We start from the raw sequence: 14,387 nt of genomic DNA, 5'->3' as shown, positions 1-14,387 counted from the left end.
GCATATGGGATATATTGAGTATGGTGATGAGATCATGATATGAATAAACATAACAGTTTAAATAATGCACCAGTAAGGCCTTTTCGCGAACCACCATGAGAATTTCGGGGAGAGGGGCTGAAGCCCCTCAAGCCCTCCCCCCCCCCCCCCAGCTACATGCCTGCTTATTGGTCACCCAGGATAATTACAGCTGGGGGGCCAGGTGTTTTGCTCATATGAATCAAGGAGTAGGTCCTGAATGGCCACAACTCCGGCCTTATCCACACCAAGTTTATGCCACCCTTTGGAATTCTCTGCAAGTTATAAAGTTTAATTAGGTAACATTAATAAAAGTTGCCCATTGTTGTTGTTCATTCGTTCAGTCGTCTCCGACTCTTCGTGACCTCATGGACCAGCCCACGCCAGAGCTCCCTGTCGGCCGTCACCACCCCCAGCTCCTTCAAGGTCAGTCCAGTCACTTCAAGGATGCCATCCATCCATCTTGCCCTTGGTCGGCCCCTCTTCCTTTTGCCTTCCACTTTCCCCAGCATAATTGTCTTCTCTAGGCTTTGCTGTCTCCTCATGATGTGGCCAAAGTACTTCAGCTTTGTCTCTAGTATCCTTCCCTCCAGTGAGCAGCCGGGCTTTATTTCCTGGAGGATGGACTGGTTGGATCTTCTCCTGGTCCAAGGCATAGTTTAAAGTTGCCCATAGTTTAACCCATATTTGTTGTGTGGTCTTGTTATTTTGGGGGTTGGATGTCAAACATCTCAAAGATGTGAGTAATAGTTGTGCAACCATTGCCTACACAACAGTCACATAACAACAAGTGCCCTTTTTGGAAGATTATCACATTTCTATCATTGATACAAAGCGGCACTTCAAATACTAAAGTGGTAAAGTGGCTTGCATGGGTTCCTCCGTCTGCCTTTTAGAAGAATTGGAGACATGTTGATTTAGGATTTATAATATTAGGTTTTCTACTCTTTCTTTAAATCACTTTCCATCAATTCAAGAAATAGGCTTGTAACAGTCATTTTCTTTATATCTCCATTAGATTTTGCAGTTATGAGCAGGCTGAAGAAGGAGGAAGGAAACCTGAAATCAAACCATTCAGACCACATAAAGTTAGTATCAACACTTCCTGGCCATTTGGGAGTAAATATGCATGTGATAGATCTGTGCAGATTATGCCTTTCAAAGTTACAACAATTAGTTCTTCAGTGTTTTAATATATTGTTGTGTATGTTTCAACTGCAGAAACCTTTGGAAACAGTCAGCCATTGCTTTCATTGTCTCCAAACAATGTAAAGTCATAAAAGTAGGCATTTGTACATCAGAAGATGGTACGCATGGCATTGGATCCAAACCCCTTCCAGTCTCCAATTATTCCAAATATGAGGGTTCTTAGTTGCTTCATGTTGGAGAAGACATTGCAGTATTCAACCATGTTGCATTCAGTATGTTGTTTATTTGTTTGGTGGCTTCTGACTCTTCGTGACTTCATGAACCAGCCCCCACGCTCCTTCAAGGTCAAGCCAGTCACTTCAAGGATAGCATTCATCCATCTTGTATTCAGTACAGGGACTTTAACAAGAAGAAACAAACTGCAGTGCTGAAAATACCAGCAAAAATGACTCTTTGGATATCTCCCACCACCAAAATACTATAAGCAGTAGAAGAAAACCTATCACTTCGTGCCTCACTCCACTTTTCAGGATTCCTCTATAAAGATGGAACCCTATGCACATTGATTTGCTCCCAACATACTTGTTTCTGAATGAATATGAATAAGCTCACACTGCACAGAGAAAGAAACAAGTACAAGGATACTGCACTTTGGAGTGTCATGTTACCACGACCATATCTTTTTGGTTATCAGCTAGGTAAACTCTTGCCTCACGTATGAGGTCAGCATAACCAACAAAAAATCTTCCTGACCTAAAAATATGGCCGTTAGCCATAAACTAATTTAATAAAAAGAATTTGGTGTTTTTGTTTCCATTAAAAAGAATTTTTCAAAAACGTACAAATTGTTATGAAATATTTTAAATAAAAGCCATGTAATAAATTGAGTCAAATGGATGCTGTGAAGTGGGAAGGGGCAAGACATCAGTGATTTCAGAAATTAAAAATAGCTTGTTTGCTTAAAGAATGTTTGCTGAAAAGAGATAAAAAAATTACCTGAATCATCACAATTCTGGTCAACTCGGAGCACGTGGGGCTCCTAATCTGCCTATAAAATGCCCTGCTCCTTGGAGGGCTGTCATTCACCTTCATCATGAGGGGAATCGTCCTCGCTCTTCTGCTCACCCTTGCGGGTAAGTCTGCCTTTGTGTTTTGCCAAGATCCTTTTGGAGAATTCTTCATATTATAGCCAGATCGACATTTCACAATGTAAAGCTTCTTCTTTAATATTATCCTATGCCCACATTAATAAGTGTATTCAATTTATTTTCCACAGGGAGCCAAAAGTTTCCAAACAGTAAGTCTATCTACCTGCTATTTATTTGTTTAAAAAAATTAACACATTTGTTGAGATGACATTTATGGTAGTTGTCTATTGGGGGAAGTAGGAAAAAAGAATTGAGCTAGTGTAGTGGTTCCCAACATTTTGGCCTCCAGGTGTTTTGGATTTCAACTCCCAAAATCCCAGCCAGGTTACCAGCAGTTAGGAACTGTGGGAGCTGAAGTTCCAAAAACGCCCAGAGGCCCAAAGTTTGGGAACCACTGAGGTAGTGGAACATGGCCACCCAAGAAGTAACATATTTTACATTGCTGTTACATCTTTTCAACCTGTGGGTCCCAGGATGTTTTGGCCTTTAATTCCCAGAAATCCTAACAGCTGATAAACTGGCTGGGATTTCTGGGAGTTGTAGGCCAAAACACCTGGGGACTCACAGGTTGAGAACCACTGCTATGGATGATCTTATGTACAGTGCCGTCTCAGCTTGTTCCATTTCCCAATATATCAATAGCAACACTGATCTACCTTGATCTAGCAGGGTTGTTGTAACCATCTGCTGGGGGAAATTTGATCTTTCATAGATCTCTAATAGCAATTATTCTAAGCTTTTGCCATTGGATCATGTTCACTTCCGTTTCAAGGAACCAAAGTCTAAAACACCTGGAAAATCACAAATTCCTTATCTCTTAATTAGAGTATCATTGGAATTCTAAGTACAAACTAATCACTTAATTTTACTTAAAGACATCTGAATCTTACCCAAAATATTCAAGATCTTGTAAAGGTATGAAATAATGTATTATTTAATTGGCAAATGCAGCAGCAGCTCACTAATTCCCTAGTTTCAGTGATAGACTGAAGCCCAAAGAGACTGAAACACACCTAAGTGTGGTAAACCCTCATTACTTTTGCAGCATCTTGATATTATGAGACCCTATGGCAGTGGTTTTCAACCTGTTGGTCCCCAGATGTTTTGGCCTTCAACTCCCAGAAATCCTAACAGCTGGTAAAATGGCTGAGATTTCTGGGAGTTTGTAGGCCAAAACATCTGGGGACCCACAGGTTGAAAACCACGGCCCCATGGCTTACAAAAAGTTAAGTAAAGTTTTTGTTGTGAATATAAAAAGACATACAGCAATGTATCTTTAATAGCTTCAACTTGAAAAAGTATACCGATCAAACTTTAAAGTCCTGATAATTATGCATTTATTGCAAACAATGGATAATGCTGTAGCTCTTTCTATTGTTCTTTTTACAATTGTACATCAGCAGTGGAAAGCTTTATTTGTGCTAATATGAAGGCATTGACTCAAAGATGATTTAAAACATATATATTTTATATTTAAAAGCTTATACTCTACTCCTGAGCTCCCATTTTAACCTGTCCATATTCCTTTTCCCCAGGAGGCCAGAAGTCCCAAAACAGTAAGTCCTCCAAATTTTAAATAAATACAAAATAAATCACAACAAATCCTCAGCAAGTTGGTGGGAAATGTATTAATCAGCCAATTCAATATCATTATTAATTAATTTTGGGTGCATACATTTGCACTTCTCTCGGACTTCAGCACTGGTAACCTTTGCTGGAGTGAATGATAAAGTAATAATGTAATAACCAAGTACTATTATTTGGTGGTTAGATTTCTTATTGATTCACATAGGGCCCTTCCACACAGCCCTATATCCCAGAACATCAAGGCAGAAAATCCCACAATATCTGATTTGAACTGGGTTAACTGAGTCAACACTCAGATAATGTGGGATTTCCTGCCTTGATATTCTGGGATATAGGGCTGTGTGGCCCTTCCTGTTCCAATGACACAACTATAAGCCCTTCCACACAGCCCTATAACCCAGAATATCAAGGCAGGAAATCCCACAATATCTGCTTTGAACTGGGTTGTGTGAGTCCACACTGCCATATATTCCAGTTCAAAACAGAAAATGTGGGATTTTATTCAGCTGTGTGGAAGGGGCCAAAGTCAAAAGAGGTTGCAGAAATCCACAAGGAAGAGAGGGAGATTAAATGGCAGCCCCTTTCTCTCTATATATTAGGTGATACCTTGGCTTAACTGTCTAGATATGAATCGTTTAGGTTATGTGGCTCTCGTGTTTATATGTTCATTTTAAACAAAGGATATAAATTGGTATAAATTATTCTTTATGGAGATAGATTTTTGGTGGTGTAAGGATGATGCATCAGCAGGCAAAAAGTTGAGCTAAACTTTCTGTAATGCAATACCAGCTGGTGAGTCTTTTCATAGAAATCTAAAATAGGACAAGGCCCAAAGTCAATTGCTATTCCCAACTAGTGAGACTTTAATTAGTCTCATTTATGTAAGTGTTGCATTATCATTCAGGGATTAAGTTTTTAAAGATTCCCCAATGGACTTAGGCCACCACACGTATGGAATAACAAAAAGAAGATTCCCAAAGAAAACTTTAAAACACACACACACACACATTGGGCAATCCTCCCCAATAAATAGTATGGACTGAACGTGCTCAGATCCCATGGGAATCTGAGTATCAGGACCAAACACAGAGAGGGGAATAAAATTTCTTATATCTGGAGGCACTAATGATTAGTGGTCTTCATGTTGCAAGAGGGGCTGCAATCCAGGTTTTACTCAAAATGAATCCTCCAAGGTCCTGAACCTACACATTCGGAGAATGGGGCTCAACACATAGTTTGGAGTAAAGTCTGGACTAAATTTCAGCAGAGATGCCCTGTCTCACTCTCTGGTGGCTACAATCTTGGTGTGAAGTACTGCTCTTAGCAGCTCAGGATATATAGCAGCAGAATGGTGTGGATTCTGTTTTTATATTTTTCCATTTAGCAAATTGGGCTCTACTGTTACACAGCGTAACCTTTTCAATTTCTTCCTTCTAGAAGGTCAACTTCCAGAAAATGGTAAGTCTGCCTCTAATTCTAAACATTGTTAGTTAAACTGTGTGTGAGAGAGAAATGGGAGAAGGCGGCGAGGGGATCAGCTTAGTTCCTGTGGTTTATTGACTGAAAGAATAAGATGCTAACCTGAAAAGTCTCAATCATTATTTCACAGTGTTCTTAAGACACTTGCTCTACGCCTTTTCCCTACCCCTAGCAACATAGGGATAATAATGCTGGCATAGCAGGGTATTATTCCCTACAAATGCTGAGCATTATTGTTCATTCAATGAGCATCCGCAAAACCAAAATGGAGTTAAATGGGGCTACTGAAAAATCAGAGGAATCCAGCTAGTGAGAACTCTAGAAATGGTTTCAAGAATATAATGGTGAAGATAGCGGAAAGTCTCTATAGCCCATTCGGTGGGATTAAACCAACTCAGCAGATGATCAAGGTAGACTGTTCCTTGGAAAAGAAAATGTAGCATTGCAAAGGGAATGGCAGTATCCCAAAAGAGGTGGTAGCTGGCTTGTTAACCTAAATATCAGCACACTCAGGAGAAGGCAGGCCACATCTAACCAGTGTATTTTACACTTAAAGAATTATGCTCTGCTGTTTTGTCTAGACAGTAATCTCCCCAATTTCTTTCCTCAGGACTTGACACCTCCAGACTCAGTAAGTATCAGATTCTCCCCAGGACTTTGCCTGAAAGGAGTCAATCCTTGAGGAGTGGGGATTAGTTGGAATGGTGTAGGATGAGGCCTAAGAGACTGAACTGGAAACCAGGGAGCTCCTCATATTGTCTTGCTTCAGCAAAGCCTTTTTGCTTTAGTGCTGTTCCTCTCGGTCATCCACATAATATAGATACAACTGTGAGGTGGACTGCAAAGGCTGAATGAATTATCGAGCAAAGCAAACATTCAGAGGAAAACTGTCCCTTTTTGTTTCCTACAGTATTTTTATTATTTATTTTTTTACAGTTTATTTATATTCTACCCTTCTCACCCCGAAGGGGACTCAGGGCGGATCACAATGTACATATACACGGCAAACATTCAATGTCATTTTTGACATACAAGACATACAGACAGATAGAGGCCATTCAGCAGTTCTTCCTTTTCGGATCCTGGAGGTTGCTAAATTCAGCCACAGGGGGAGCTGTCGCTTCGTCCACTATGACATCGAGCCTTTTTGATCGTAGCATTTCCTCCTTGCTCTCCAGCATTTTTATGGTGTCATAAATTAGCCCCCCCACTTTAAGTGGTCCCTAATTCCTCTACTCACAGCCCACAGCTGTTTTTAAACTGCTTAGGTCGACAGTGAGCTAGGCATTGTTTTTTTAACAGCTACTAACAGTTGGGCGCTCAACCCCGACTCGGGGTTCAAAGTGCTACCAGCCCGGCCCTAATTTAAAGTGTCATGCCAGAATCTGTTGCTTAACTAGCCAGACCTATATCTAAAACTGTTTGTCAAGCAATTAACTGGTTGATGTTTTAGCTTAATCATCATTTGATTGCCTGGTTAATGTCCTCATTCCTTATAAGTATGTATCCATTAAAGACAACAGGTGTAAATGTTTCTTTGTATGATTCTTTGCAGGGATGGAATTCCCTGAAGGGATACAACACCGCTACAAATATGTGACTGATACCCGGAGCACAGTCAGTGGAGAAGATCTGGGACACTCGCTTGTAAAGATAACAGCTGACATATCTGTCTTTGCAACTGGTCAGAACAAGGAGGTGGTTTTCTCGGTAAGGAGGAAACTCTTTGGTATAGTTTCAGGTGCATTCACTGCTTCAATTGAAAGAGAACATTTCAAAGAGCTATAGAAACAAATGATTGCTCTAGTTCTACAATATAATGTACTTATTTAAATCTGAGACACCATCAGTTGTAAGATACACACTAAGTTCAACAACACCAACCAGAAAAAAACATGTCTTATGTTTCAATTCTCCTGCATATGCCAATTTGCTTGCATTAATGCAGTGGTTCTCAACCTGTAGGTCCCCAGATGTTTTGGCCTTCAATTCCCAGAAATCCTAACAGCTGGTAAACTGGCTGGGATTTCTGGGAGTTGTAGGCCAAAACACCTGGGGGCCCACAGGTTGAGAACCACCGCATTAATGCATTTAACACCCTGTTCTTAGTCTCTTTCATTATATTTTGCATTTCTGGAATCATGTTAGATATTCAGCTATCAGCAGTTCTTGGCATCTATCTAGCTTTTATGTTGTATCAGATTTTGTTTTTGGTAATTATTAATATAATGTTCATTTGACCCTCTTCCCATATTTCCAAACATGGTTTGTAGGTACTGCATAAATTGGGGTGACACACCAGAACGTATCTGTGGTTCTCTTTTGATTGACTGCTGCTGTCACTGGCAGCTGAAGTCTAAGCAGTCTTTTGAAATCTAGCTGCTTTAGCCTTGGGGTGGCTCAGTCAAAGCTGCACCCCTTCTTATGGATTGGCTGGATTCCTCCTCTGTCCTGCCAGTGTTGGAAGGCAAACATGTAATAATGGCACTCTGTCCCTTTTCTCACAAAAAAATGAAAGCCTTCATGTATTAAACAATTTAATACAAAGAAATGTGAGATGCAAAGAAACATTAACAGTTCGGCAAAATAGGTTTTTATACACCAAGTCACTTGCTTCCTCTTTATATATGAAAAACATTATCTAATGGGAACGGGTGTGATTGAACCAAAACAAATCATTTTTCGATGCAATCCTGTTAGCACCTCTGTGATAGTAATAGCTATTGACCAGGGCCGTAGCCAGAAAAAAAATTCGGGGAGGGTTGACAATTTCGGGTGGGGGGGGGGTTGAAAATTTTGGGGAGGGTTGAAAATTTCGGGGGGGGGGGGGAGGGTTGAAACTTGCCTCCTAGCTCACGCTGAAGCAAAGACCACAGCAGGGGGCAGAGCAGCCTTCAATAGCCTGCAGCTCCACCCCTGTCAACCACCTCCATCAAGTCTGGCCTCCTTAATGAGAGCATTCAACACACACACACCCAACTTGGTTGCTTCACTACATCGGCTATTGCTGCAAGTAATGACAGTGTGAACAAATGGTCAATATTTGCTTGAGATAGTGCTTACAGTTCTGGAGGGACTCTTAATTTTTTGCATCTCATAGACTTAGCAGCACGGGGATTTGGTTAACCAGTTAAAATTCATGAGTAAAACAGGTTTTATAAAAAAATCTGAAACATTTCGGGGGGGGGGGGTTGAACCCCTAAAACCACCCCCTCGCTACAGGCCTGCTATTGACCTTGACAGGGCTCACCTTTGAGTGGAGCTGCACAAGTTAGCACTGTTGTCCCGTCTGCGAAAATCAGCAGAAGCTGATCACAAAATGTCATATCTCTTCTTTCCCCCTATCATTTTGTTCCCAGATTCTTGATATTAAAGTAGAAGAGGCTGTTGGATTCCCTGTCCTGCCCAAGGATCACTTTGCTGAGCCAAAGGGCCAATTTGTTGAGCCTTCCAAGCAAGATAACAGACTGGCTGACTGTCGCAAGTTCAACTACCGTGCTGTCTACAATAATGGACAGTTTGGCGAGATCCATGTGGCAAGAGACGTCCCTCTTAAATGTGTGAATTATATGAGAGGAGTCATGAACTTGATGATTGCAAACGTAAAGGACCAGAATGAATTTCAGCTGAAAGAGGTTAATTTCTCTCATATACACCTTGTTTGTTTGTGTTATTGATAGGATGGTGTACAATAAAGCAATAGAGTCTGTATGTATCAAACCAGAAGCAGCAGATTACATTACCAATTAAAAATTATCAATAAAAGGCAAGAATGGCTAAAAGGAAAAGCTCTAACACTTTGCAGTGTTAGCAGTAATTTTTTCATATACCTCCAGCCAGGCCCGTAGCCAGGATTTTGTTTTTTGGGGGGGGGGGGGGTAAGCTGCGTTTGATTCGGGGGGGGGGGCTGAGTCTGAGTGAAAGAGGGTCTAGCCTAGCAAACCCTTTATATCGTTACCCAAATACCCCATGTATATGGGATATATTGAGGATGGTGATCAGATCATGATATGAATAACATAACAGTTTAAATAATGTACCAGTAAGGCCTTCTCGCAGACCACCATGAGAATTTGGGGGGGGGGGGGTTGAAGCCCCCCAAGGCCCCCCCCCCCGGCTACATGCCTGCCTCCAGCCTACTTTAGTAGTAAAATGCTGTCTATACTTTTTGTTTACATTCAATTTGTTGTTTATGTTTTTGTCTCTCCAATTGTTGATCTTCGGTTCCCATCATCCCCAACCATAATGGCTGGGGCTGAATTTCAGCTACTTAGAGGTCAAACTCTTCCACATCTCTTGTTTCAATGAGTAGTCAACTAACACTCTGCTTATCCATGGTGGTTCCAGCATTTATTTATATGTATACTACCAATTTTTCCAACTATGAGGACCCAGACAACTTTCAATAAATGAAAATAAAGATTGAGCTACATGAAATGTCTAATTGCCAATTTGGATAACTATTTAAATATTTTGTGACTAAAATGTCTAATTGATAAGTGAAATTTCCAGATGGAAATCTTAGACCTTAATAATCCAATCTCAGAATATTCCCCTTAATATAAAATCAATAGATTAAAGACCAATCTCTGTGTTTGGGGATAATCAAGTAACCTGCCAAGTCATTTTCTCTCCAACTTTCTAAATTATTAGGAAACAATATGCAACATAAAAAAATTACTGTAACATAGAAAATGTTAGGGAGAAAGAGAAGAGTGACTCTCTACTGTGATTCCCATTGTTAGTTTCATTCTGCTCTACTTCAATTGCATACTCAGCCACACACTATTTGGATGATATTTGTATATCCCCTGATAATGTGTCTTCATCAATATTTCCAGGATGGCATTGTGGGTGAGTGCCTGACGAGGTATTTCATCACAAATGACAGGAACAAGTGCTCCACGATCACCAAGACCAAGGACTACAGCAACTGCGATAATAAAGTCCAGCGGACCATTGGAATGTCTTACTTCCACCTCTATCCAAAATGCCCACTGGTAAGAACAGCTCAAATATATTTGTTTGTGTGCAAAAGTTAAATTATTCCACTGACTTTAACAGAGATGTGGGGTGGGATTTATATCCTTCTATATGAGCTGCTAACTCCATCTCTAAAGCATCAGCCGTGTTAGTCTTTCAACCCAGTGTGTGTTGTACTCACAAAAGGTGCCACTTTCTGTCATTTAGAAAAACACAATGGTTCAAGGAACTTCAGCCTTGGTCATGAAGCTGAAATGTAATGGTCCTATAAGCACGATTTCTCAAGTTGAGTCTAAGGAAGTATACCAAGTTTCTCCACTCAGTGAAGCTGATGGTTCTGGAGTAATTATAACCAAGTAAGTTGACATCCACATGCTTTTCCAAAAAGAATGGTTACGTATGTTTAGCTCCATGTTTAGCTCCACAGTTTACTCATTCCTCAATTGCACCTTTCTACTCTTCTTTTTCCTCTTAGGCAAAACCTGTACTTGGTTGAAAGTCCTCTTCAACATGCCCCACCACCAAGTCAGGTACAGGAAGGTGTTCAAAAGACTGTAAACATTCGTTATGAATTCCCAGAAGATCTGCCCGAGATGAAGATCATTGGAAATGCTAAGCAACAGGTAAAGAACAAATATGTTTCTTCTTTTCTTACTGACTTTCCAAAGAATGTTTTGATGGCCAACACTGATGATATCCTGTCTCCTCTTTGCTTTCCGCTCTTCTATCAGGCTGAGGAAATTCTGAAGGAGGCTGATCACTGGGAAAAAATCCCTCTAGAGGCTCTCCCCAAGTACATAGACCTTAGCCAACTGTGCCGTCGTTTAACTGTAGAGGAGATGAATGTCCTTTACAAGACAGTTGAGCACAAACCCAAACCCAGGTATGTTGCCTGACCAGCATGCCCTGCAGAGCACTGCCTGAGCACCTGAGAAGTGCCAGAGACGGGAGTCTCAGAATCTGCCCTCAGATCTCTCAGTCAGAACTGCTCTTGTAGAAAAGAGATCAGAATGAATCTTGAGGATGTTCTCTTCTCTCCTTTGCAGACATCTCCTGCTGAGTTCAATCTTATATGCAGGCCGTCTTGACCCCATGAAGTTTCTCAAAGAAAAACTGATCAAAGGCGAACTGCAGAAAATGGAACTTTATTGGCTCCTTCCCATAATGTTCCACACTGCCAGCCCGGATGTTGCTAGAATAGAGGAAACAGCTCGCCTAGCAGCTGTGAGTACATGTTAAATTGGTGCTCCCTACAAGAATGGAAGACATACAATGTTTTCAATTAAAGCAATGGAGTAAGCATTAGAAAAGACACATTGTCTATGAAAATCTGGTCCCTGGATTGACTGCTTTCTCTAATCCACAGGAAATTCTCAACCATGTTCATAGTACTGGGCCATTAGTGCTTGAGAAGCTTGTCATCCTGGCATATGGAACTCTAGTCTCCAGACAATGTCCTCTGAGTCAAGGTTGTTCCAACAAATTGCTTGAGGTATGTGGTCCTTATTTTAGGTGAAGTTGAATTGTACATGCGTTAACCAAAGAAGAGTATGCTTTCCAGAGCCATTGAGGAATTGCTTTGGCTTGCATATTACCAATAAGAAGTGATTTCTTTGATCTCTGGGAACATTCCCAAGTGTGGTCCAGACCGGAAAGTCACTAGTTTCATCTAAATCTCAGCCTTCCTCTGGTGACACCCCAGAAATGGTACTTGCAGATTATCCCTCAATGTTTTGCCATAGGGAAAAGACAACCACATATACTGCATTTCTCAGATGAAGTTGGAATGATCCCATTTTTTGTGTTTGTTTCTGTTTGTAGCCCATCCACAACCTCCTCACTGAGGCAGTCACGAACCATGATGAGAAACGCATAATATTGGCTCTGAAGTCTATTGGCAATGCTGCTCAGCCAGCCAGCTTGAAATTAGTGAGACCCTTGGCCCAGAATGATAAACACAGCAAATTTGTCCAGGTTGTTGCTATTCAAGCACTCATGAAAATTGGCAGACGGGATCCTGCAAAGGTAAGTAGAAAAAGAAGGACTCACCTGAAAACATTAGGAAGATATTATGTCTTTAGAAACAGTTCCAGGTGCAACTCCTCCCCATAGCTCAAACCATGGTTAGGTTGCAATTCTGAATATCAGAAATTTGTTTGAAAAGAAAGGAGAAAGGGAAAAGAAAGCAGAGGGTCTATATTGGAGTAATATTAGGCAAGATGATTAGAGAAAGAAGGAATGCTGCCTTGGTATCAGGAGGTGGAGCAAGTAGGTGGAGAAGTCTGCCTTGGTTGGCCCCTCTGAAGGGCATCTAGATGGCCACCGAATGACCGAGGGAGCAGAACTCAGTGGACTGCACAGGTTTTTATGAGGCACTTTGAGATTATCCACACTGCAGAAGTAATAGCAGATCTGCCACATATTAATTGCTGCATCTTCATCCTATGGAAACCTTGGATTTTTTATTTACTTTGGCACCAGGGCTCTGCCCCCAAACTACAAATCCCATAACACTGAGCCATGGCAGTTTATGTGGTTCAATAATTCCAAAGTGTGGGTACACCTAAGCACATTGTTTTTGCTTACTGTATGATCTCCATATAGGAGCTATCCTCTTCTCTTTCATTTTAAGTATGTTTCTCATTCCTACAACCTTCAAAATGTTTGCAAGATTTAACTATAATGGGACATTTTCTTTTTCTTCAGGTTCATGGCATTCTAATGCAGATCTATATGAACTCTTCTGCTCCTATTCAAGCTCGAATTGTGGCTTGCATGGCCATCTTTGAAACATACCCAACTCTCCCAATTATCACAGCTGTCGCTAATGTTGCATTCAGAGAGAAGGAGGAAGTGCTTATCTCCTTTGTCTACTCTCAGCTAAAGGCTTGCTCCAAACTCAGGCTCCCAATGTACTACAACCTGTAAGTTGAGATGCACCTTCCACCTCACAATACTTTTCAATCAGATCCCCTCCTGGCTTTGCTGTTGTTCCCTTTCCAGCTGCCCTGACATCTCCCAGTGCAGACTTTGTACATTGAGCAGTTTTGCACTGACCAGGCCCCTGGATAACTTGAATATCCGCCTGGAGAAGTGAAGATAAAGGCAAGGGGATATGGGCTATTCTCCTATCAGGAACTGCCTCTGTATCCCAGTGTTTGTGCATTTAATTCTTAACGAATGCCCTGTTTTCAATTCAGTGAGAGCTAACGTGCATGCAACATTGCCTCAGCCTACTGGCTGTGTCTCATCTGAACCAAGAGTAGCCTATTCAGTCTATATCCCTTTTCGTAAAAATAAACCTGCCTGCTTGCCTTGTAGCTATCATAATCTGCTACAGTGGCAGCAAAAACAAAAAATCTTGAGTTAGATCTAGTAAAAGGTGGTCAAGGCCTAGCTTTGGTAGTTGGGTCTCCAGGCTTCATTAAATGCCTGGTAAACCTGTTAGCTTTTCAAGGACCACAAGACCTCTGCAGTGCAAACCTCTTCCTTCCTGAACAGGGCTGGTTTTTGAACAGACAAGATTTGACATGTATTGCTGATTCTAATTTCACTGATGACTTCAATTTTCTTTAGGTCTTCTTATTGCCACGTGGCCTTGAAACTTATGAATCCTTGGTTTTTCCCAAATAGTGGAAATTACAGCAAAGTTGTTTATTTGAACATATTCAATAGTAAGTATCAGATTGGCAAATTAATACGAAAATTAATTAATAAGAAAAAAACTAGTTTTTTGGATATTGTTTTTTCATATATGAAAAGCCATATCCCAACATATAAAAAGTACTTTGGATTTTTAAATTCTGTGTTATTTCATATATATGAACCCTGCTTCCCTTTTTTTTGGGTAATCTGCAAATGTGTGTAATCTGTGTCCCAAAGAACTTGGGAAAGTTAATTCTTAACTGCAACTCCTTGAATCACCCACTCATCATGCTATTTTGGAAGTAGGGTCTTTAAAAACTATTTCTTCAAGCTATGTCCACACATACTTTTGCAGCTACGCCACTTATGGCATTGCAT

At 40.8% G+C, this 14,387-nt stretch overlaps 1 protein-coding gene across 2 annotated transcripts in view; it reads left to right on the top strand.

Moving 5' to 3' along the window:
* Positions 1–2,226: 2,226 nt before the first annotated feature.
* Positions 2,227–14,387, top strand: part of LOC132774088 (vitellogenin-2-like) — a 38,339-nt gene continuing 26,178 nt past the window's right edge. For both annotated transcript variants that reach the window (XM_067467795.1, XM_060773842.2), the window contains exons 1-16: positions 2,227–2,300; positions 2,444–2,464; positions 3,851–3,871; positions 5,340–5,360; positions 5,992–6,012; positions 6,937–7,091; positions 8,741–9,016; positions 10,223–10,381; positions 10,572–10,720; positions 10,840–10,987; positions 11,096–11,247; positions 11,411–11,588; positions 11,731–11,856; positions 12,186–12,389; positions 13,071–13,288; positions 13,941–14,038. In XM_067467795.1, the coding sequence (XP_067323896.1) occupies positions 2,261–2,300; positions 2,444–2,464; positions 3,851–3,871; positions 5,340–5,360; positions 5,992–6,012; positions 6,937–7,091; positions 8,741–9,016; positions 10,223–10,381; positions 10,572–10,720; positions 10,840–10,987; positions 11,096–11,247; positions 11,411–11,588; positions 11,731–11,856; positions 12,186–12,389; positions 13,071–13,288; positions 13,941–14,038 (1,987 nt within the window). In that variant the 5' untranslated portion in view covers positions 2,227–2,260. The remainder of the gene's footprint in view (positions 2,301–2,443; positions 2,465–3,850; positions 3,872–5,339; positions 5,361–5,991; positions 6,013–6,936; positions 7,092–8,740; positions 9,017–10,222; positions 10,382–10,571; positions 10,721–10,839; positions 10,988–11,095; positions 11,248–11,410; positions 11,589–11,730; positions 11,857–12,185; positions 12,390–13,070; positions 13,289–13,940; positions 14,039–14,387) is intronic.

This window comes from Anolis sagrei, chromosome 4 (assembly GCF_037176765.1).
Source record: "Anolis sagrei isolate rAnoSag1 chromosome 4, rAnoSag1.mat, whole genome shotgun sequence".
NCBI classification, from domain to species: domain Eukaryota; kingdom Metazoa; phylum Chordata; class Lepidosauria; order Squamata; family Dactyloidae; genus Anolis; species Anolis sagrei.
The sequence above is the reverse complement of the archived record's forward strand: the minus strand, read 5'-3'. Positions and strand labels throughout refer to the sequence as shown.